The sequence below is a fragment of the Lycium ferocissimum genome, chromosome 3 (assembly GCF_029784015.1).
Source record: "Lycium ferocissimum isolate CSIRO_LF1 chromosome 3, AGI_CSIRO_Lferr_CH_V1, whole genome shotgun sequence".
In the NCBI taxonomy this organism is placed as follows: domain Eukaryota; kingdom Viridiplantae; phylum Streptophyta; class Magnoliopsida; order Solanales; family Solanaceae; genus Lycium; species Lycium ferocissimum.
This window is the reverse complement of record NC_081344.1, coordinates 6,869,888-6,891,425: the sequence shown is the minus strand read 5'-3', so window position 1 is coordinate 6,891,425 and position 21,538 is coordinate 6,869,888. Positions and strand designations below refer to the sequence as shown.

Here is a 21,538-nt window from a genome sequence, read left to right as displayed (position 1 = left end):
TCTTAAGCAATACTATTGTTCTTTAATGGGTCATTTGCACGATTATCCTTCAAAGGCACTGGTCTTTAATTTTTGGCCCCCAAATTGGTGGTCTTTAATTTTTATCCTTCTCCTAATATCATGAGGTTTGGGGTTGAACATAAATTTCCGCCCGCCGAGGTTTCGTAGTAAAAAAAAAAAACTAAGCCTTGTGATTTTTTAGTTTCGTAGTAAAGGTTTGGCATTCGAACCCAGAACCTCGGGATATTAGGCGAAGGACAATAATTAAAGACCACCAATTTGACTATTTGAGGGCCAAAAATTAAAGAACGATGCCTTTGAAGGGCAATCCGCACAAAAAAATGTTCTTTAATTCTTCCAAAATAGAACTTGCAAAAGTTTTTCAAAAACCTCCTTAAATATGATATTTTCTTATTGTAAACGGCAAAATATGTAGACACCAAGTAGACGTATCAAAAGATGATGCATTGCGATGGTGACAGGCTTGATTCAAGTCAGCAAGCGAGGGGCTCCGGGAAAGCATACGCCGCTCCGGAGAAGTAATTTGGTAACCGCTACCGGAGACAGAAACTATAAAGGGCCCGGAGAAGCATGCCAACTCACCGGTCAAATGTCATTCAATGCACAACCGTTACAAGAAATCCCAACTCTTCCTCGAATCTTAAATGTGCATTAATACCCTTTATTACCATTAATTGTCATAGCATTAGTATTGGTAGTAAAAAGGGCACGATCATGAAACTTGTACCCTATAGCTCAATTATAAATAGAGCTTTACCATTTCATTGTAAGAGGCATTTGAAATCTAATAGAAAACAAATACTCTTAAAACGATTTCTTTATTCTTGGTCCTGATTGTTCACGAGAAGGCTTTGACGTATAGCTTCTTTTGGATATTCTAGCTCATCATTTCGTCAAGACTCAGGCTATTACTTTAAATTCGTTTAGCTTTCTTCATAATTATCTTGCTTAATCTTACATATTATCTCATTATTTTGATCGTGTTGATCCACGTGTTCTTGACCACATATACAAATTCAACTGTATCGATTTTCGGGTAAACACTTACGTCTCCTTTGAGGACATCTGATAAAAATGTCTTCCTTCATGGTAAGGACTAAGGCACTAGGACCAACCGTTTCAAACCCGGTTTTTGTTTTTACAAACTTTCAAACCCGGTTCACTCTCCTAATTAACCACCGCCTAAACTTGATTAAACCGTCTTCCTATCCACGTGTCATCCTCAATTCCTGTGGCGTCAAAATTTTCTCCATTCTTAGCAAAGGAAAAAAAAAAAAATCTACTTTCCTTTTCTCCACATTTTACCCTTTTTTCTTTTCTCTTGTTACTTTTCTCCGATTAATTCCGATCATTTCCCTTTTCGATCCCTCAAAACAATGCCGGAGATCTCTACCGTTTGTTTCTCCGTTTTCTCTTCCATTCCACCGTCTTCTTCCCGTTTGTTTTTCCGTAAACTGCCGGTTTTTCCGACTCGATCGCCGGTCCGGTTCATTGTGAAATCGTCCGGTTCAGGTGGTTTCCTTGGGGATGATGCACTTGGACCGTATCCTTGGGAATCTTCTTGCTCCAATGATCCTTGTATGTTCCTTAATCTCTCCTCATACTTTTATTTTAAAATTCAAAAGTCAAAAAGTACTTTTTCTTTTTTTCTTTTTTCCTTTTTGCTTATTAATGTTTGAGATGTTTCTTCTTTACTGTTCAATTTAGCCTCGGATGATAGTCGAAGCTTTTCAATCAAGTCTAATTTTATTTTAATACCTCCTCCAGGTAAAAAAAAAAAAAGTGTCCGCTCAGCCATTTGACTAAAATGCCCCTATTGAGATTTGGTCATTTAACACTCAATAAGGGTAAATCTGTAAAAGTAAGGTTAATTCTTTCATGATTTGATAAGTGGATACACTTTTTGAACCAAGAAATAAAGGCTGAGTGGACATTCTTTTTGATTCAGAGGGAGTACTAAATAATTTACATTTAATGGCAAATTAGGCTTCACCACTAGAGAATCGTTAGATCTCACACTTATAAATGAGAGTAAGAGACTATCAAACATCGGAACTTAAATGTAGCAACAATGATTGAGCTTGATCTCAGATGATTAGCATATATTGGTAGATTTAAAAAACAATTGATAAAGGAGGTTGATTTCAAAAAATTTAAGGCTTAATTGATCGTACGATCGGGATTTTGTTTTGATCTATGTGGTGAATTTAGCTCCTGTTTCCAGTAATGCGGAAGAGGCGCTTATTTAGGCATTCATACAAATTAAATGCTGAATGTTCATTCTTTATGTTAGTTTGCCTTTTACATTTTACTAAGCATTCTATCTTTGTCTATCTTGATGGTTTTCCTGTTGTGTAGTTTAGTTTATATGCACACGTGTGTGTGTGTGTGTATTAAGACGTTTTGTCTGGAAGTAGTGTTGCTCTTTTATATTAGGAAGGATTGTACTTGTCGTAGTTTCCTTGTCAGTTAATGTTGGATTCCTTTGATTATTGTTCAAGGTGCTCCACCTCAAGATTAAAGTCAATTGATATTCTGCTTAAAAAGAGGCCATATTTGGTTTCAGGTTCAATTCACTTCTGCGAAAGGATAGTTCATTGAAAAGTTGTGTTATCTGTAATTCTTTTACGGCTTTTAATTTTGTGACCATGAAGCACCAGTATGTCAATAGATGTTTTATACAGATTTGAAATGTTTGTGACACTACACCCTTATGGGGAGGAAGCTAAAGTGGAGCTTAGTTTGAAATGCTTCGAGAATGACTCTCAAAAAATTCTTACGTCCAATGCATTGCGTGTTAAGTTGAACAAACAATTTGTTAAACATTTTAATCAGGTTTCATATTCAGAAAATCCTAATACAGTTTCGAGGCAAGGATACTGTGGTTGATGCTGTTATTTGCATCTTATCAAGACTTTTTTGGGCACACCATTTTACACAGTGATAACCTAAATTTTGGTAATGGAATTCCTATTGGGAAAAAAAAAAAGTTATTTTGTCAGCCAAGAATTGCATAGCTAATTGTAGGAGACAGAGAAGCTTTGCAAAATTTGGAGCGCCTTCAAGTTTGATGCTTAGCATATATATAATAAGCTTCTAGAATGCTTCAAAATTGGACCTCACACGTCAGACCTCGAGGATTGGTTTTTTATTTAATACAGGCCATTTTTTATTGTTTTTGTGTCTGATGAGAGAGAATAGGTGAGGAGTCTCTGTTACGGTTGGTTAGAGACAGAAAAGTTTCATGCGTATCATGTCACATTTGGTCCAGCAACTCCAACACTGTCCTGAAACATCAACCATGCTTTCATTGGTTTGTTTGCAAGTTTCTTGTTCTTTGGCAGGTCCGAATATTTGATGAATCTTCTCTCCCTCCCTCTCTGGTAAATTAAGTAGCACAAAATTAAACACTGAAAAGATGTACATTCCCTCACGTACAATGCATACTTCTGACTCCAAATGTCCCCTCCCATAGACTTGAATGAAAGGTTAATTATTGGTTTGATATTTTACAGGCATTTATTTCTTTTTAAATTTCTCTTCCTCCCCATTTTATATAGATATAGTTCATCTTCATCATTTAACCAGGATATGTCTTCGCTTTTATAGTCGCTTGGTTGTCATAGTTGAGTTAACTTCTTCTTTTTTCGAATTTAACTATTTGATTTTTGAAGTTTTCCCTGCTATTTGCAGCCGTGCAGTGGGTACAGGAGGAGAAAATCACACTGTTCACTGCTGATGGACTCTTTCAAATTGGGGGCAACATGGTCAAGCGACAAATGTCTTCGTTTGATGTATGCTTGTTTTCCCCCCATTTTGGGAGGAAACATTAGTTCTGCCCATGTTTCAGTTAGCCATATTGAGCAAAAAGGCGTAAATGGATATTCGTTCCTCTATTTTCTTGTAGCGAATATAGCTCATTCATTGAATCTCTAAACACTGTAGGTGTACTAGTTTATTCTAGTTTGGAAGATATACAATATACTGGTAAAAATTGATCAATTCTGCACTTTGTAGTTGTTTATAAGACACGTTGCATAATATCTTCTTGGCATTCTCCTTGCTCTCCTCTTCCCATACGTCATCTATGCTTTTGCAATTGATTATGCACATCATGTCTGATGTTTTACTTTGAAATGCAGAAGAAGCAGGGAAAATTGAAAGTGTCTCCGAGACGATTTCGTGAGAGCAGTTACATGGATCCAAATCAAAGCCTCTGTTTGGGTGCTCTCTTTGACATCGCAGCGACTAATGTAAAGCTTCTGCTACTTGTCGACTTCTAATGTTCAAGGTTTCATTTCATCTTAATGGGAATTGGAATTGGTAAATTTTCCAGGGCCTTGACATGGGCAGGAAACTATGCATAATTGGTTTTTGCCGTTCTATAGAGATGTTGAGTGACGTTGTGGAGGACACTGTTCTGGAGCACGGTGGGGAGGTATATCCACTTATATTACCTGTCCTTTTTGGTTCTGATCCTTTCATGGACCTTTTTAATTGCTGTTGCATGATAAGCCCGAGCCTGCCTTGCTCTTTTTCTTTGTGAAATCCATTTCATTTCTGATCATCTCGTAAGATCTATTTATCTGCCTGATTTTGTACATCTTGACCTATAGTCCTGTTGATGGCTTTACAATAACTTAGTTTGGGCTCAAATATCATTAGCAATCAAGTACCCCAAGTCAGAAACTATAGTTCTATTTTGTTCATCAGTAGGACTCATAAGTCATTCTTTTCGTATCTGGTTGAGTTGACGAATCCATTTTATAGTGGAGAGCCCTTCCTAATGAGATTTTTTTAAACAAGAGACGTGGAGTAATCTAACTCTACTCGTAAGTTTCAGCTATGGTGTTACTTAATGAAGTTAGTGGCTTTATTTACTTAAATGATAGCTCAGAATGTCGTAGTGAGTTGCATTTTGTTGGGTGACATAATTCCAAGGAACTAATGGGAATATTTCCAAACAGAGAAAATTCAATTGGTCATCATATCTAAAATTTCTTTTGGCACAACTCATGAGGAAGTCCACATAAGGATATCAAACAACCAAAAAAAGATAGAGGGAAAAAAGAAGCTATTAAGATCGACCTATGTGCTTCTTTCTTCTGGATAACCACTAAAGTTTATTCTCATACTGCTGTAACCTATCATAAAAGCATTAATATTGGTTAAGTTATCAACCTAGGTAATTCTTGAAACAGAAGGAAGTATAAGCCTTATTTAAGACATTCCTATAAGCTAATCACAAGACTCACCTCCACCCTGCAATAGACACACGTTGAGGTAACTAAAATAAGTGCCATAGGATTTTTTGGCAGTAGCTCCGTAGGACAGTTTCTTGGTCCACAAACTGTGTCATCGCTTCTAGGCTACACAAAGAAATCCTAGGAAGATGCTTTCGCAGCTTCTTGATCTTTTTTGTTCTTTTGCTAGTTGGATTATGCCGCTTTGATAACTAATTTAGGCTGTCTGTTGAGATCTGGTCCTTTGCTCTTCTCCTCCTTTGCATATAGTTTGCGTATAATAAGTAAAGGTAGTGTCTTCTAGGTTTTCACCCTCTTGACATAGTCTCTTGGTTCGAGAAGCCAGGCTTATGACTCTGGATCCTTATGTTGATTCTGGGGTGGAGAATAAAGCTGTTTTGACATTTGGTTGGTTAGGTTTAGGTTCTTGCTGGTTACCTCTTTGATTGTTCAATATGAAATTTCATTTCAAGTCTCTGTATTAAGACACAAAAGTTACATACACAAAATTGCTCTTTCTTATCATCATGTCAAAGTATGTACTTTTAACTGCTGTATGTTCCTTCATGGATCACCCTCTCTTTATCAGAGAACTCATCACTTATTTATTATGGCTCTTCAAATTATCTTACAGATTGTCTCGGCAGAGAAAGCCAGCAAGGACAATTTGCAGGAAAAGCTAACCATGACTGTTGCAGTGCCGCTACTTTGGGGAGTTCCTCCTGCGTCTGAAACAATCCACCTTGCAGTTCGAAATGGTGGAGGCATTGTAGATAAAGTTTACTGGCGATGGGACTTCCTGTAGATAAATAACTAAGCTCCATGGCCTTTGTTTGTGCATTTGTAAATATTGTTGTTATTCTTCTGTACAAAATTGGAATATTTAGCTTAACCTGTGTACTCTAGATGTTCAAAGAATGCATCCATCATTCTGAATTGTAAAGTGGCCACCCCAAGATGACAAATTACCTGTCAATAAAAATTTAAGTTGAATTACTTTGTATATCTGACATGTTCGTGAATGCCAGTTCACATATTTCCGTCAACATAAGCATTAGTCTCCTGTCAAAAAGATAGTTTAAGAAATTTTCTCAATTATAATATAATGTTTACCTTGTATTGACAAAATGTAACAATCCCGCGATTCAGAAACTTTTCAAAAAACGGTGCTACTTAATATTTCATCCGAACCTCCTTTGATGGAAAATTACATTATATATATAAGATTAAAATTATTTTTATGTATGTATTGTAGTTGTTGAATCCCCGTGACTTCTTCGTGTGTTTATCTCTTTGTATTTTGAACTTAATTAGTGAAAATTCAGGTTCCGTCACGATTGGCGGCAGAAAAAAGTAAGAACTGAGGAAATTAAAAAATGAGGAAAGTTCTAACCTAATACCTTTATGTATTGAGCAAGCAAAACATATACAAATATCTATGTGTATCTATCTGTATGTGTGTGTTTTTTATATAGAATCTGGCATACAGATGTGAACTCTTGCTTCTTTCTTTGTCCTATAGTTGACTTCTTAACATTATATTTTCTCTTTTCAATTCTAACGAAATGAAGGTTCCTACCATAGATTTCTGCAAGCCAGAGCTAAAATCAGGCACTGTACAGTGGGACTCTACAAAATCCCAAGTTCTTCAAGCCTTGCAAGAGTATGGTTGCTTTGAAGCAATATATGATAAGCTTCCAAATGAAACTCGAGAAGCCATGTTTGGTAGTTTAAAAGAAATCTTTAAATTTCCATTGGATACCAAAATGAAAAACATCTCAAATAAACCCTTTAATGGCTACTTAGGGCAGCTCCCAAAGCTACCTTTATATGAGAGTGTATGCATTGATGACTTGCTCCAACCTGGAAGTGTTGAAACCTTTGCCAATATCTTCTGGCCTAATGGAAATCCTGACTTTTGGTATGTTACTTCTTTTAACAATTTCCACTTTCTGATTTAGTATTCGTTGTTTTCCTTTCCTTTTCTGGTAAATCTTTAGGTGCAACTTTGCGTTGAATGCTTTTTTTCCTTTTGTCCTTGTTTTTTTGGGTGGGGAAAGCCTATGCGAGGCATGGAGTGATTGAGGTTTTGGGTTTCTTTTGGTACGAAGGAAAATGTTTTTTCTGGAAAATAAGTGGTTTGCAAATTTATTTTCTTGTGTTTGGTGAACAACAACAACATACCCAGTGTAAACCCCCAAGGAAGGTCTTCGGAGGATGATGTGTATGCAGACCTTACACCTACCTTGTGAAGGTAGAGAGGTTGTTTCCGATAGATCTTACCCCTACCTTATTCCAAGAGCATTTGTAGACAATCTAGGCAAACACTATAGGAGTTGGAGACGGGGGTAGGGGTGGTGCGATGGGGGTGAGGATGAGGTGAAGTGTGTTGAAGGGCGGGGAAGGAACAATCAATGTGAGATGCCACTAGTGGAACTTGTTTTCGCTATTTATTGGGAAGTCATTTTTCTCATTTTTAAGGAACTTAATTTCCTAAGAAAATATTTTCCAATAATTTTGACCAACCAAACATGAATAATGGGAAAACGGAAAATGTTTTCCTCCATACCAAAAAACATCCAGTTTTTCATTAAATGATAAATCTATTTTATGTCTCACATTAGTTATGTGAGGCTCTCATATGTCCCCTGTTGCTTGTTTTAACCATATTCCAAAATTTGCAGCAATGTGGTAAAGTCCTACTCAAAGCCACTTGTGGAATTGGATGAAATGGTGAAAAGGATGGTTTTGGAGAGTCTAGGACTAAAAAATTACATTGATGAATTCTTGGATCTCAGCTATTTCCCTTTGCGACTAACCAATTACAAGGCAGTTCAAGGTGAAGATGGGAATAAACCTGGAATTGGTAACCATACAGATGGTAACTTCTTGACCATAATATCACAAAATCAAGTAAATGGATTGCAAATTCTCAAGAAAAATGGAGAGTGGATTGAAGTTAATATTTTACCAAATTCGTTCGTTGTTTTATCAGGGGATTCCTTCATGGTAAGAGTTACTTTACTATTATTATCTTTTTCAAGAAAAAAAAAAATCTTGATATTTGTTGGAATTACATGATTCTTCATGCAAAAATAGGAAAGAAAAGCAGAAATTCTCATAAATTTCGGGCTAATTGTGTCATGTCATCCAAGTTTTCAAGTATTTCTATCAAAATCCTTTTTAATGACATTTTTGGTTTGTATATTTGAGTCTCGGAGTCCGGAGCCTAAATGGCATAAATTTGCCACAAAAAAACCAAAATGGTATGCCTTTTTTTTTTCAAACCAAAATGGGTATTTCGTTGGATAACCAACGAAATACCGCATCTTCTTACCGTTTCATACCCGAATTATTTATCAATTTTTTTTTTTTTTTAATTTTGGTGCATTTCGTGAAATCTTTGAAAATGGCATTAAATTTTTTTTTTTTAATTTCGTTTTTATACAAAAAAAACGAAAGTAAAAATAAAAATATTTTTGGCCTATTTCGTTGGACTACCAACGAAATAGGACAAAAATATTTTTTTTTTAATTTCGCTTTTGTTAGCCAAATTGTTAGCCAAATAAAAAAAAATTAATGCTATTTCGTTAAGCATTTCACGAAATGCAATCAAATTAAAGAATATTACTATATTTCCCTATTTCATTTTTGTATAAACGAAATATTTTTTTTTTTTAAATTTCTTTTTTTGTGTAAAAGAAAAAAAAAAACTTTGTTTCGTTTATACAAAAATGAAATAGGGAAATATAGTAATATTCTTTAATTTGATTGCATTTCGTGAAATGCTTAACGAAATAGCATTAAATTTTTTTTTTATTTGGCTAACAATTTGGCTAACAAAAACGAAATTTAAAAAAAAATATTTTTATCCTATTTCGTTGGACTACCAACGAAATAGGATAAAAAATATATAAATATTTTTTATCCTGTTTCGTTTTTTATATATGAAAAACGAAATTAAAAAAAAAAAATTGTTGCATTTCGTGAAATGTCCAACGAAATGCAACAATTTTGTTTTTTTTTTTTTTAATTTCGTTTTTCATATATAAAAAACGAAATAGGATAAAAAATATTTATATATTTTTTATCCTATTTCGTTGGTAGTCCAACGAAATAGGATAAAAATATTTTTTTTTTTAATTTCGTTTTTGTTAGCCAAATTGTTAGCCAAATAAAAAAAAAAAATTTAATGCTATTTCGTTAAGCATTTCACGAAATGCAATCAAATTAAAGAATATTACTATATTTCCCTATTTCATTTTTGTATAAACTAAACAAAGTTTTTTTTTTCTTTTACACAAAAAAAGAAATTTAAAAAAAAAATTGTTTCGTTTATACAAAAATGAAATAGGGAAATATAGTAATATTCTTTAATTTGATTGCATTTCGTGAAATGCTTAACGAAATAGCATTAAATTTTTATTTTTTTTATTTGGCTAACAAAAATGAAATTAAAAAAAAAAATATTTTTGTCCTATTTCGTTGGTACAACGAAATAGGATAAAAATATATAAATATTTTTTATCCTATTTCGTTGGTAGTCCAACGAAATAGGCAAAAATATTTTTATTTTTACTTTCGTTTTTTGTATAAACGAAATTAAAAAAAAAAAATTAATGCCATTTTAAAGATTTCACGAAATGCACCAAAATTAAAAAAAAAAAAAAAAAAAAAAAAAAAAATTGACATGAAATAATTCTAGTATGAACACAAGATGCGGGTATTTCAAGTTGGTTATCCAACGAAATACCCATTTTGGTTTGAAAAAAAAAAAAGGCATACCATTTTGGTTTTTTTGTGGCAAATTTATGCCATTTAGGCTCCGGACTCATATTTCTCGGTTGCCCTCTTCTTGTACATCAGTTTGCATTAGTAGATTCTAATGGACTTCCTAATTATGAATTCATATGGGGTATTTACTATAATTTGGTTTTAGTTGACATTCTCTCCTTAGTTGAGAATCATTTAGTTCCTTTTATTAACTTTTAGAGGACATAAAATCTTTTCCTATGCTTGTATTAAACAAATTAATAAGCATGATACACAAAATCATAATTAAGCATGATACACAAAATCATAGTTAAGCATGAAACTGTATGGTTAGAGCACTCACTAGTCACTACTAGATAATTATGAGGTGATAGGTGTAAGTATATAATTTCCTTCAAATAAATATTTCGACTATATCTAGAGCTCAAGTCAAATGCAATTGATGATCTCGTCTGAGTGTCCACATACATCTACCTTGTAGTAAGTAACAAGGTATTAATAATCATGAAGCTCCTTGTCTTAGATAGGGGCAAAGCTATGAGTTACAAGTTCACGTGAATTCAGTAACTTTTGTTCAGACCTTGTATATATATATATATATATAAAGAAATATACTAAATATTTATAAATATTTGTTTGTGAACCAAATTTATTATTTTATATTAACTTGAGGTAGTTGTAGGAACCTATAAACTTGAAATCTTGAATCTGCCCTTGGTCTTATATATCACAAGTCGTAATAGTAAAACTGGTTCTAACATAATTGTGCAAATTTATACAGGCATGGACGAATGGTCGATTACATTCTCCTCTCCATAGGGTAACAACGGCTGGAGATAGTGATAGGTTCTCCATTCAATTATTTGCAGACCCAAAATTAAATTGCACCATAAAGGCCCCAAAAGAACTTGTGGATGAAGATCACCCTTTACTCTTCAAGCCCTATGACATCCTTGGATATTCTGAGTTTTTTGGGACAAAAGCTGCCCGGGAAGCTGGCGCCAATATTCTCAAGGCTTATTGTGGTGTTTGAATTGTTGCAGTTATTAAGCTTCAGCTTCCCGTGTTTTAGCGAGTTGATTTTTCAGATGGTCGCTCAACTAATAGTTATTATCTCAGAAAGTCACTTTTTTTGTTGAAGGAAATTGGAATCAAGAAGAAAGGTGACGTTCTGAAATAATAATTATTAGTTGAGTGATCATGTGAGAAATCAACCCTGTTTTAAGTCCATATTAGTCATAACTTAATGTGGATATTATAATGTTCTTCTGTTTGTTGTAACTCGTAATCTATATCTATATATATAATAAAGCTAGGCACAAACAAGGTGATGTGGCACCTCTCTATGGCCACCATTCCTATTTATCTTTTTTCTCATTTTTTTGACATTTTTCTTCTTTTTTTCATTTATGTGCTATGTAATAAAAACTCAAAGTCACTCATTTAATTAGCTCTTAATTATGTTAAATGTGATATGTTAATTAGCTTACAGTTATATACGTTTTTGTATTCCAAGCTAATTAGTGGAATGTATAGTTTGGTCTTATTACTTTACTTTTTCGGTTATATACCTCTTTGTTTTCCAAGCATAGATAGAAGATATTTAGATGCATAAATGTTGCCGATTTTTTAAGTTGTAGGTATTAGCATTAAGCTGTCTGAATTTTGTATATAATTCTGCTAACTATATTTGTTATTTTCTGGTTTAAATGCATAGCGTTTATTTGAAGTTTTTGTTGATCTTCTCTTTCCATAGAGCTCAAAGTTGTCTTTCTTTACTTTGTTAATTATAACACAATGCAAAGAAACCCCATGGAAAAAGGTCATTTTGTTGGTTGATTTCAGTTTGCACTTTGCTTTTGTTGTGTTTTGGTCTTCGATGGTGTTTAGATTTTTTTTTTCTTTTTCGTTTTTTTTAAAAAAAAAAAAAAATTGAGGGTAGGGGAAGGGGAAATGAGGGAGGAGATTATAAGGTGGAAAATTGAACTCTAAACAACAAGGTGAAAGTGCAAGTTGCCAACCAACTGAACTACTAAGATTACCCAATGGTATTCCGCTCAATGTTCTAATATGAGATTTTTTTTAAATCTGAAAGTCATTAGTGTCATTCTAATCTTTGCAAGAACAATTTAAACGAAGGGAGAAGAAAGAAACCAAGAATTGCACTTGAGTGGTGCTTAATCATGATAATTATGTGGATGTTTTCTTCAGTTCATGTTCAATTTTTTTCAAAATAGTATGTAAAGATTTAACAAATTTTATACATGCACGCAGGGAGTACTCAAAGAATGGCTAGGTCACACAGCAGTAGACTTTTGGAGGTGCTTAAAATTCCAGCAATGAAGGTAAAAAAAAAAAAAAAAAAAAAAAAAAAAAATTAATGAACTATATTCTTGGTTGTATCTAAGGTTGTGTAACTTTGGTTCTAAGTACTGTTATTATAACTTCTGATGTTCTTTAAGTATTAGTTCATGTTTATGATCGACAACATCTTTGCTTTCACTTAAAAGTAAATGGTAGTTCTCCTAAAAAATTTATGAAACCTATTTTGTGAGGTTTTGTTAATGTTACTGTCTCATTTTTGTTTTGAGTGATAATTTTTTAAAAAGAATTAATTAGTGAATTTAATTACGTTTTTTATGATCGCGCAAAGCGCGGACAAATACACCAATATTAAATATATTATGCTTTTGATGAGGCTCTATTTTGCTAATTTGATTTATTGTCTGATGGAGAATGAACAATCTTTTGCTAAAAAATCTCTGCTCAAGAAACAAATAAAGGGGTCAAATGGCTCTTAGCAATATCTCTCTTGTATTCCCTCACAGATTGGCATAGAAGTTGCTAATTAATTGGACTCTATATAAGCTCAGCACTACCTCTTGGACCCTCTTTTGCTTGTGCTATCTAAATATTTTAAGAAATTGTTCAAGAAATGAGTCAAATGACAATTAGGTTAAGAGATTGGTATCTACATTTTTTTTTTAGTAAATAATAAGAGTAATGAAGGTAGTATTATACTGTTATACATTTCGGCTCTTTTGTCTTTTCAGATGCAAATTGCAAAGTTTGAGATTCTGCGGGCTCCTTCACCCCATATTGGAAAATTAAAAAATTAAATAAAATACTCAATCTGTTTCATTTCATGTGAAGTTTGACTAGACATAAATTTAAGAAACTAGTTCTGGAACACGTGCGTTGCACGTGTATCTCATGCTAATTAGTATAAACGTATTAAAATATGTGTGCGATGCATTGCACGAAATTCGAAAGAAGAAAATACAAGCGCGAATTGATAAATGGCGAGCCTATTCGACTGATATTTACTGTCATCCCAAAACACAAACGTATTGGAAGTTTTTTTCAAATTATAAATGCGATAATATCCTTTATTTTAGTATCTTCTTTTAGCAAGTTTTTCTTTTACTACGATCAAATCAATTAGATTGCATGTTTTTTGTTTATCAATATATGTTGATTTTATTTGTTTCGTTAATATTGTTTTACTGATAAGATTTTAATGCGATAAAGTATTTTTAGAGCGAATTCAATCATACAATTTTTATAATATATGAAACATTCAATTTGACAATTACTTGTCTTTGATATATCTTTCAACAGCATATATTTACATTTCATTATAAGCATCGTTGGCTATGATTGTAATTACTTTCACATCTAAAAGTTTTGCCTTTTTTAAAAAAAAATTTTAGCCGCCTCTTCTTTACAGATGCATACATATCGAGAAGTTTATTGCCGAATGAAAGTAACAACAAAAATTTATAAAAGACTGAAATTATCCGCAAAAATAACCCAAATTCATTATTTAAACCCGCTCCATCATTTAAACCCGACCCAACCGTTCAAAAATTCCCCCAATTCTCTCAAGCTTCATCAATATATGTCTTCCTTATGGTTGCTAGTAAATCATTGCCCATTTCTTGGTATACATCTGCAAAGAAGTAGCATCTATTTTTCATAGAGATAATAAGTATTGACATCAGAAAATTTAATTGATACATACAAATTATAGTTGCACTTATATGTACCTTTTCTTTGGTTTGAAATTATGAGTACTTTGATCTGTGATTTTGGTAAAAAAAAAAATATTGCTAACGTTATCAACTTCTTGGTGCTTCACTTGCATGATTTAAACTGAAAGTCAAATATTCCAAATCAAATCTGAGAATTAAAAGGAAAGAAAAATTCTTGCTCAATCAAAAATATTAGAATAATGGCTAAGTATGTGAATCAATTGTAGTTTCGCAATGGAACAACATGTTATATCCGTCAAATATTACCAAAAGTTTCACTTTAAAAAGATTTAGTGTTCACTTTAAAAAGATTTAGTGTAGCATTTCAATTAATTTTGAACAATAAAATATTAAATAAAAAAGATACATACGCTGAACTTTGTAAAGAACACTCAATAATCGAATAACAATCTATGACAATACTAATTAAAACAAAATTAAAGAAGAAAAGGGGGATGTATAATATATCAAATTAAAATGATGTCGTGATCAATTATCTTGTAACACAATCAATAAATATTAATAAAACAACCCGGGTATATAAGCAGTGATTTAATCCAAAGGTTAATCGTACTCAACTAGCACCCGTACACAAGGTTGAACTTGGTTTTTTTGGGGTGATAGTGAAAAAGTTAACAAATAAGTCACTCTTACTGCCGCTCTACAGAAACGTACATCAGAGAAAAAGATACTATTCATTTGATGAGAAATTAAAAGGAATATCGAAAATTTGAGTCTTGAAGCTAGCAGCCACTTTAGAAGTAACATAAAGAAAAGCAATCCATGTTCTTGTTCTATATTACATAGAATTAGATAAAAACACTAATTTTGACGCTTACAAATAATAAAAAGAGAATAAATGTATTTGCTTTTTAGCTTTCACAATAGAAAAATAAGACTATAATAGTTTAAATAAATTCTAATACCTTGCTCTTTTCTTATCCAACCAACTTTACCCCCAAATGATTTGGTCAAGTTCATACATGAAATTGGAATGATTTGGGAAGGACAGATGATATCAAATGTCTATGAAATACACTCTATTTATAGGTGAAAAATGTACATTAAAGGTTCATTTAAAAAACATATAGGAAAATGAAAAGCCAACAAGAGCAAAACGTGAAAGTAAATTAGAGTAAATGGAATGTAAAGGAAAATTAATGTTTACTGAACGTGGACACATTATCTTAGAAGGGAAAAAAAAATTATCTTAGAAGGGGAAGAGACTTGAATTGTGATTAATTGGCGGTTCTCTAGAGACCAAAGGCCATAATTTACCATTTAATATGGGATCTTAATTTAATAGCCAACTTCAGGTTATGTGCATTTTTCCAGCGAAACTGATGTAGTATTAGGATGTCATTAATTAGTTATTATTTAATAATAGGAGGTAATTTACATTTAGGTAAAGGGCAAATTGGTCGTTCAACTTTTAAAGGGTATTATCGTAATTCAACTTTTAACTATGAAACTCCCCACTTTTAGTATTATATGATATGATGATATATGATGATGATTAAAGAAGATCTCTGATATGTCAAAAAATATTTGCAGATGACCAAAATTATCCTTTTAAATGAGTTATGGCTAGAGTTTCACATGTCTTTTCATTTTCTCTTTCCTTAAAGTAGTATGAATCTTATACTTTGTTCTCAGTAAAACATAACTTTAACAATAGAAAAGTTAAAAATCTTAACTGGAATTGAACCCGCAATACTTTTAGCAATATTTATTGTGAGAATTATCTAATTTGATTTCGATTACTGAATAATACATTGTTATGTGGTGGGAAAAAAATGGTTTTTTACATCACAGCCCCTCCTCATCAAGTTTAAACAAATAGTCAACTACCACATAGTTGGTGAAAGGAACAAAACAGGCACTCACACAACCACCCCATGGTTTGTCAAAAATGAAGTGACATCTAACAACCATTTTCCAAGGTAGGTTGAAAAGTCTTCTAATAATTCAATGACCTTTCAACAAATATATACAATTCTTGATGCAAGTTGGACAACATCTTCGATGAAACAAGCCAAAATGCATCACATACTCCCACCACCCTCAACCAAATTCTTTTTTTCTTTGCTTAAAAGAAATAATAGAAGCAGCCAATGCACTGCGTACACACCCAAAAATACAAGCAACTGTACTTTCATGATAGGTCACATAATATCCAAAGGATCATCCTAAGTGGGTAGGAATGTTGGTGTGACAGAAATATGTACTAAAGAGTTTTGACAGCTTGTGCACTCGTAACTCATTCAACTAAAATAAATGTTATCAATTAATTTAATTTGAAGTTTTTAAAAATATTTGAGCGAAAAAGTTTTGTTGAAGTGATAAAAGTTAAAATTTTGTGAATGCGCAAAGCAATATTTCACTTGAAGTTCATCATTTGAATATACTCACGAGTCACGACCAAAAAGAATGATTTAAACGTGCCTAACTGAGAATTTACAAGAATTCAAACTATTTATGTTTTGAATTCCAATGTTTGTTTTTTTAATTTTTGCTCTTTAGCTATTCTTAATTATTACTCCTTCAGTTCACTTTTATTTATCTAGTATTCTAAAAATAAATTTTTACTTTTACTTGTTACTTTTATCATTTCAAGAGAAGACATTTTTTTTTCCTATTTTACCCATAGTATTAAATACTCACTTCAAATTATTTTTCAAATCAATACTCACTTCAAATTATTTTTCAAATTCAATAAAAATATGCAACAATTAATATAGATATATCATTTATTATTTTTTAAGGAATATATAAAGTCAAAAGTAGATAAATAAAAATGAACGAAGAGAATATACTTACTATGAAATGCGAATAGCCTAAGCAGCCACCAGACCGTCAACATGCCTGCTTAGGCTAGGCAGTTTGGTCATCATTTGAATATACTAATGAGTCATGACCAAAAAGAATGATTTAATCGCGCCTATCTGAGGATTTTGAGAATTTACAAGAATTCAAACTATTTATGTATTGAATTCCAATGTGTGGTTTTTTTCTTAATTATTACACCCTCCGTTTATTTTTATTTGTTCAGTATTTTAAAAATAGATTTTTATTTTTACTTGTCATTTTTATCATTTTAAGAGAAGGTAATTTTTTTTTTTATTTTACCCATAGTATTAAATTCTCACTTCAATTTATTTTTCAAATTCAATAAAAATATGCATTAATTAATATAGGTATATTGATAAATTATATATTTCATTTATTATTTTTTTTAAAATATATAAAATTAAAAGTGAATAAGTAAAAGTGAATGAAGGGAGTACTCAATATGAAATGCGAATAGCCTGAGCAGCGACCAGACCGTCAACATGCCTGCTTAGGCTAGGCAGTTTGGTCATTTCATGTTCTGCCTTTGATATTTTTGATAATCTTTGGACACGTGTATATGAATTTGCTGAATTGGGGCCTACCTCAATTTCCACGCCACACGTTGCAATTGCAATCTTTTAAAAACTATCACTTTTTGACAATGTGGACTGAATTTTCTTACACTTTCATTTGCTCTTTGCCCTGCATAACTTATATCCAGCTTTTTGGTATTTCTTTATTGAGTAAAGTCTTCAAAATCATACTAAATGTATAAACCGATAACTAACATTTCATAAACCATAGAGAAAAATTGAATAAGCTATTGAATCCAAAATTTTGAGCAATGCATTGAAAATAATTGTAAATACTTAAGCTAATAAAAATACATCACTAAATTTAATATTGTACAAGTTTATATTGCATTTTATCTTTTAGGAGAAAATTATTCAATTTAAATTTATGATAATAAAAATTGTATTACACTATAATTTTAACAAAATGTATCTTAGGAAGAGATCTAATCTTATACTAAATGAAAATGTTACAAATTAAGAGCAAAGAAGTTTTCATTTTGAATAGGTAAAAGTACAAATTTAAGAATATCTTAAAACAACATTCTTTTGGAGTTGGGTCGTGTGTTGCACGGCATCTTCTTACTAGTATTAACATACACATCAAACGAAAATATCAAATAAAATTTGTTTTCAATCATATATTAGGATTACTCCTATATTACTCCATTCTTTCCAATTATGTCTTTATAATTTGACTAGGCAATGAGTTTAAGAAAAAAAGAAATACTTTTGAAACTTGTGGTCTAAAACAACTCATAGATATTTATGTGACTGTAAATCATTTTATTAAGGGTAAAAAGGGAAGTTTTAAGTTAAGTTTTAATATATAAATATATTATTTTTAAATATAAAAAATATATCATATAAATAAAAAGATGTACATAAATTGTACGAATCTTTTAAAATCTTATGATCTTAAACTGTCTTGGATATGAAATAAAAACTTTTAATCTTGTAATCTAAATATATAAAGATGTGTACTTTTAAATTTCTTTTTGAATTGAAAAACTTACTAAATATATAAAGAGACACTCTTTTTGAGACATACCAAAAAAAAAAGTAAAATATTTAAATTGGGATAGAGTGAGTAATATTTTACCAACAAAAAAAAAAGAAAAAAAAAAGCTTATTAAATGAGTGAATCATGCCATTAGGGGTTGGTGAAGCATGGTTGGTAAAGTGGGAAAGTGAGAAGAAATAGAGAGCTAGTCTTTAGCAAAACCCCCCTTTTTTTCTTCCTACATTTCAGCATCTATATAAACTCCCCCTTATACTTTCATTATTCTTACCATAAAACACCATTTCTCTTTTTATATATTCTCTCATTTCTTCTTCCTCAGATCTAGAATTTCTTTTTTTCATTAATTAACAGGTTAGTACTATTCTTCAAAAATTGTATATTAAATTTACTTTTTCATGCTTTACTTTTGTCTCATTAGATTATAGATCTGGTACATTTCGGCATGTACCTTTCATAGTTTTCGATTAAATTAACATTTCGTACGTTTATGTTTTCTTATATTCGTTTCAAAACCATGTTATGCAGACTCAGGATTTAAATTTAATAAGTTCAACTTTTAAAATTTTGCGTATCCTACTAGTTGTAGTTGTACTATTAAAATCATGTTTTCAAATATAATAATATTGAGATATTAGACTATTTTCTGTGTCGAAAGTTATGGGTTCAGATGAAATAGAAAAAAGGTTACATCCACCCCTGTTTTGATATATGTTTGTAAGTTTAGATCTCGTTAATAAGTCAGAAGAAAATTTTCATGACATTGAAGAAAATTAAATTTAATTGGTGTATTGTATTGTTATAGTATCTGAAGATAATGCAGATCTCATTTGCTAAACTGGTTTTCTTGTACAAGGTGACAAATATGTTTGTTTTGGCCCATGATTTGGTTGTTTTGGGGCAAATGATGGAAATTAATGAATTATATTATTTATTGGTGAAATATGTCTCACCATATGTTTAAAATGAAATAATTTAAATCTTTCTTGGGATCGTAGGAACTTAGATTAAGTAAAGCAACTGGTCTTTAAAAAACTTTAAAGTGGTGAAAATGGGGCAATTTTTGGGAACATTGTGGCGTCTTTAGTTTCTCTAATGAAATTTTGTGGGCCAAATGCTGAAGGATTGTGGTTGCATTTTATAATTTCACAAAGAATTGTGTGTGATAAACCAGACATTTCCTGATGAGCTGAGGGTCTATCAGAAACAGCCTCTCTACCCCTCAAAAGGTAGAGGTAAGGTCCGCGTATATCTTACTCTTTTCAGACCCCACTTGTGGGATTACACTGGGTATGTTGTTGACTAGTGTAAATTAGACCCTTAAAAGTGTTCAAAGGGTCCACTAGAAAATCTCTGAATTTTAGGAACTCCAACTTGTCAAAATGTCTTAAGTGGAGGGGTCAATATGAGATGATTTCTGGAACTTAACATTCATCATTTTTTTCCGCTATTAACTTAACATATGTCTCCTTAAGTTGATGGATTCTATGCATTGACATGTGTATGAGCAGCTTGCTTCATTTTCTTGTGAATAGAACATTTCGAGATATAAGTGCTGACATATTTTCTTAATTTTTTAGCTAGACATGGAGACTTTCTTGTTCACCTCAGAATCAGTTAACGAAGGGCATCCCGACAAGCTTTGTGACCAGGTCTCAGATGCCATTCTTGATGCTTGCCTAGAACAAGACCCAGAGAGCAAGGTTGCATGTGAAACCTGCACAAAGACAAACATGGTCATGGTCTTTGGAGAGATTACAACCAAGGCCAAGGTGGACTATGAGAAGATAGTACGTGACACATGCAGAGGCATTGGGTTCACCTCAGCTGATGTCGGTCTCGATGCTGACCACTGCAAAGTCCTTGTCAACATTGAACAGCAGAGCCCCGATATTGCCCAAGGAGTCCATGGTCATCTTACCAAGAAACCGGAAGAAATTGGAGCTGGTGACCAAGGTCACATGTTTGGCTATGCCACCGATGAAACTCCTGAACTCATGCCCCTTACTCATGTTTTGGCTACTCAGCTCGGTGCCAAGCTTACCGAAGTGAGGAAGAACAAGACTTGCCCATGGCTCAGACCTGATGGCAAGACACAAGTTACAGTTGAGTACAAGAACGAGAATGGTGCTATGGTCCCTATTAGAGTTCACACAGTTCTCATCTCAACTCAACACGATGAAGGTGTCACAAATGAGAAGATTGCTCAAGACTTGAAAGAGCATGTGATCAAGTCCGTGATCCCAGCAAAGTACCTTGATGACAAAACCATCTTCCACCTCAACCCATCAGGTCGATTTGTGATTGGTGGTCCACATGGAGATGCTGGACTCACTGGCAGAAAAATTATCATCGACACCTATGGAGGTTGGGGTGCTCACGGTGGAGGTGCCTTCTCCGGGAAAGATCCCACCAAGGTGGACAGAAGTGGTGCTTACATCGTGAGACAGGCAGCCAAGAGTGTGGTCGCTGCAGGACTTGCTCGACGTTGCATTGTCCAGGTTTCTTATGCTATTGGTGTGGCGGAACCACTCTCTGTGTTTGTTGACACATACAAAACCGGAACCATTCCAGACAAGGATATTTTGGCTCTGATCAAGGAGAACTTTGACTTCAGGCCAGGAATGATGGCAATTAATCTTGACTTGCTGAGAGGAGGTAACTTCAGGTACCAGAAGACTGCTGCTTATGGTCACTTTGGTCGTGATGACCCTGATTTCACCTGGGAGACTGTCAAGCCCCTCAAGCCTAAAGCTTGAGAGAGAGTTCCCCACTCACAACTTATGCCTACCAATATTCTTGTGCCTATTATTCTTGTTGCGGACCAATAAACAAGCTTCATTGAGTATATTGATATCTGTTTTCACATTTACGGCGCTATTGAGTGAGTAGACCGAGGAAGTTTTTTCATACTTTCAGGGATTCTAAGAGCTCTGGGCAATTGATCCTGTTGATTTTTTTTTTTTTGTTTGAAGTACTTAATTTCAATATGCTATCGTAATTCATTCTGATATCCCCCGATACGAATATCTTCTTTTGTCA

General features: G+C 32.8%; 3 protein-coding genes across 3 annotated transcripts; all 3 read left to right on the top strand.

The window, feature by feature from the left end:
• The first annotated feature begins 1,223 nt into the window (after positions 1 to 1,223).
• LOC132049500 (uncharacterized) lies at positions 1,224 to 6,267 on the top strand. The gene is made up of 5 exons (XM_059440329.1): positions 1,224 to 1,599; positions 3,715 to 3,815; positions 4,164 to 4,274; positions 4,358 to 4,459; positions 5,899 to 6,267. The coding sequence occupies exons 1-5, from the start codon at positions 1,398 to 1,400 to the stop codon at positions 6,067 to 6,069; spliced, it is 687 nt and encodes a 228-aa protein (XP_059296312.1). The 5' UTR covers positions 1,224 to 1,397; the 3' UTR covers positions 6,070 to 6,267.
• Positions 6,268 to 6,399: 132 nt separating this feature from the next.
• On the top strand, positions 6,400 to 11,755 carry LOC132049499 (probable 2-oxoglutarate-dependent dioxygenase AOP1.2). Its single transcript, XM_059440328.1, has 3 exons — positions 6,400 to 7,185; positions 7,949 to 8,273; positions 10,819 to 11,755. The coding sequence occupies exons 1-3, from the start codon at positions 6,830 to 6,832 to the stop codon at positions 11,068 to 11,070; spliced, it is 933 nt and encodes a 310-aa protein (XP_059296311.1). The 5' UTR covers positions 6,400 to 6,829; the 3' UTR covers positions 11,071 to 11,755.
• A 6,922-nt stretch (positions 11,756 to 18,677) lies between these two features.
• Positions 18,678 to 21,538, top strand: LOC132049497 (S-adenosylmethionine synthase 2). Its single transcript, XM_059440327.1, has 2 exons — positions 18,678 to 18,850; positions 20,081 to 21,538. The coding sequence occupies exon 2, from the start codon at positions 20,083 to 20,085 to the stop codon at positions 21,253 to 21,255; it is 1,173 nt and encodes a 390-aa protein (XP_059296310.1). The 5' UTR covers positions 18,678 to 18,850; positions 20,081 to 20,082; the 3' UTR covers positions 21,256 to 21,538.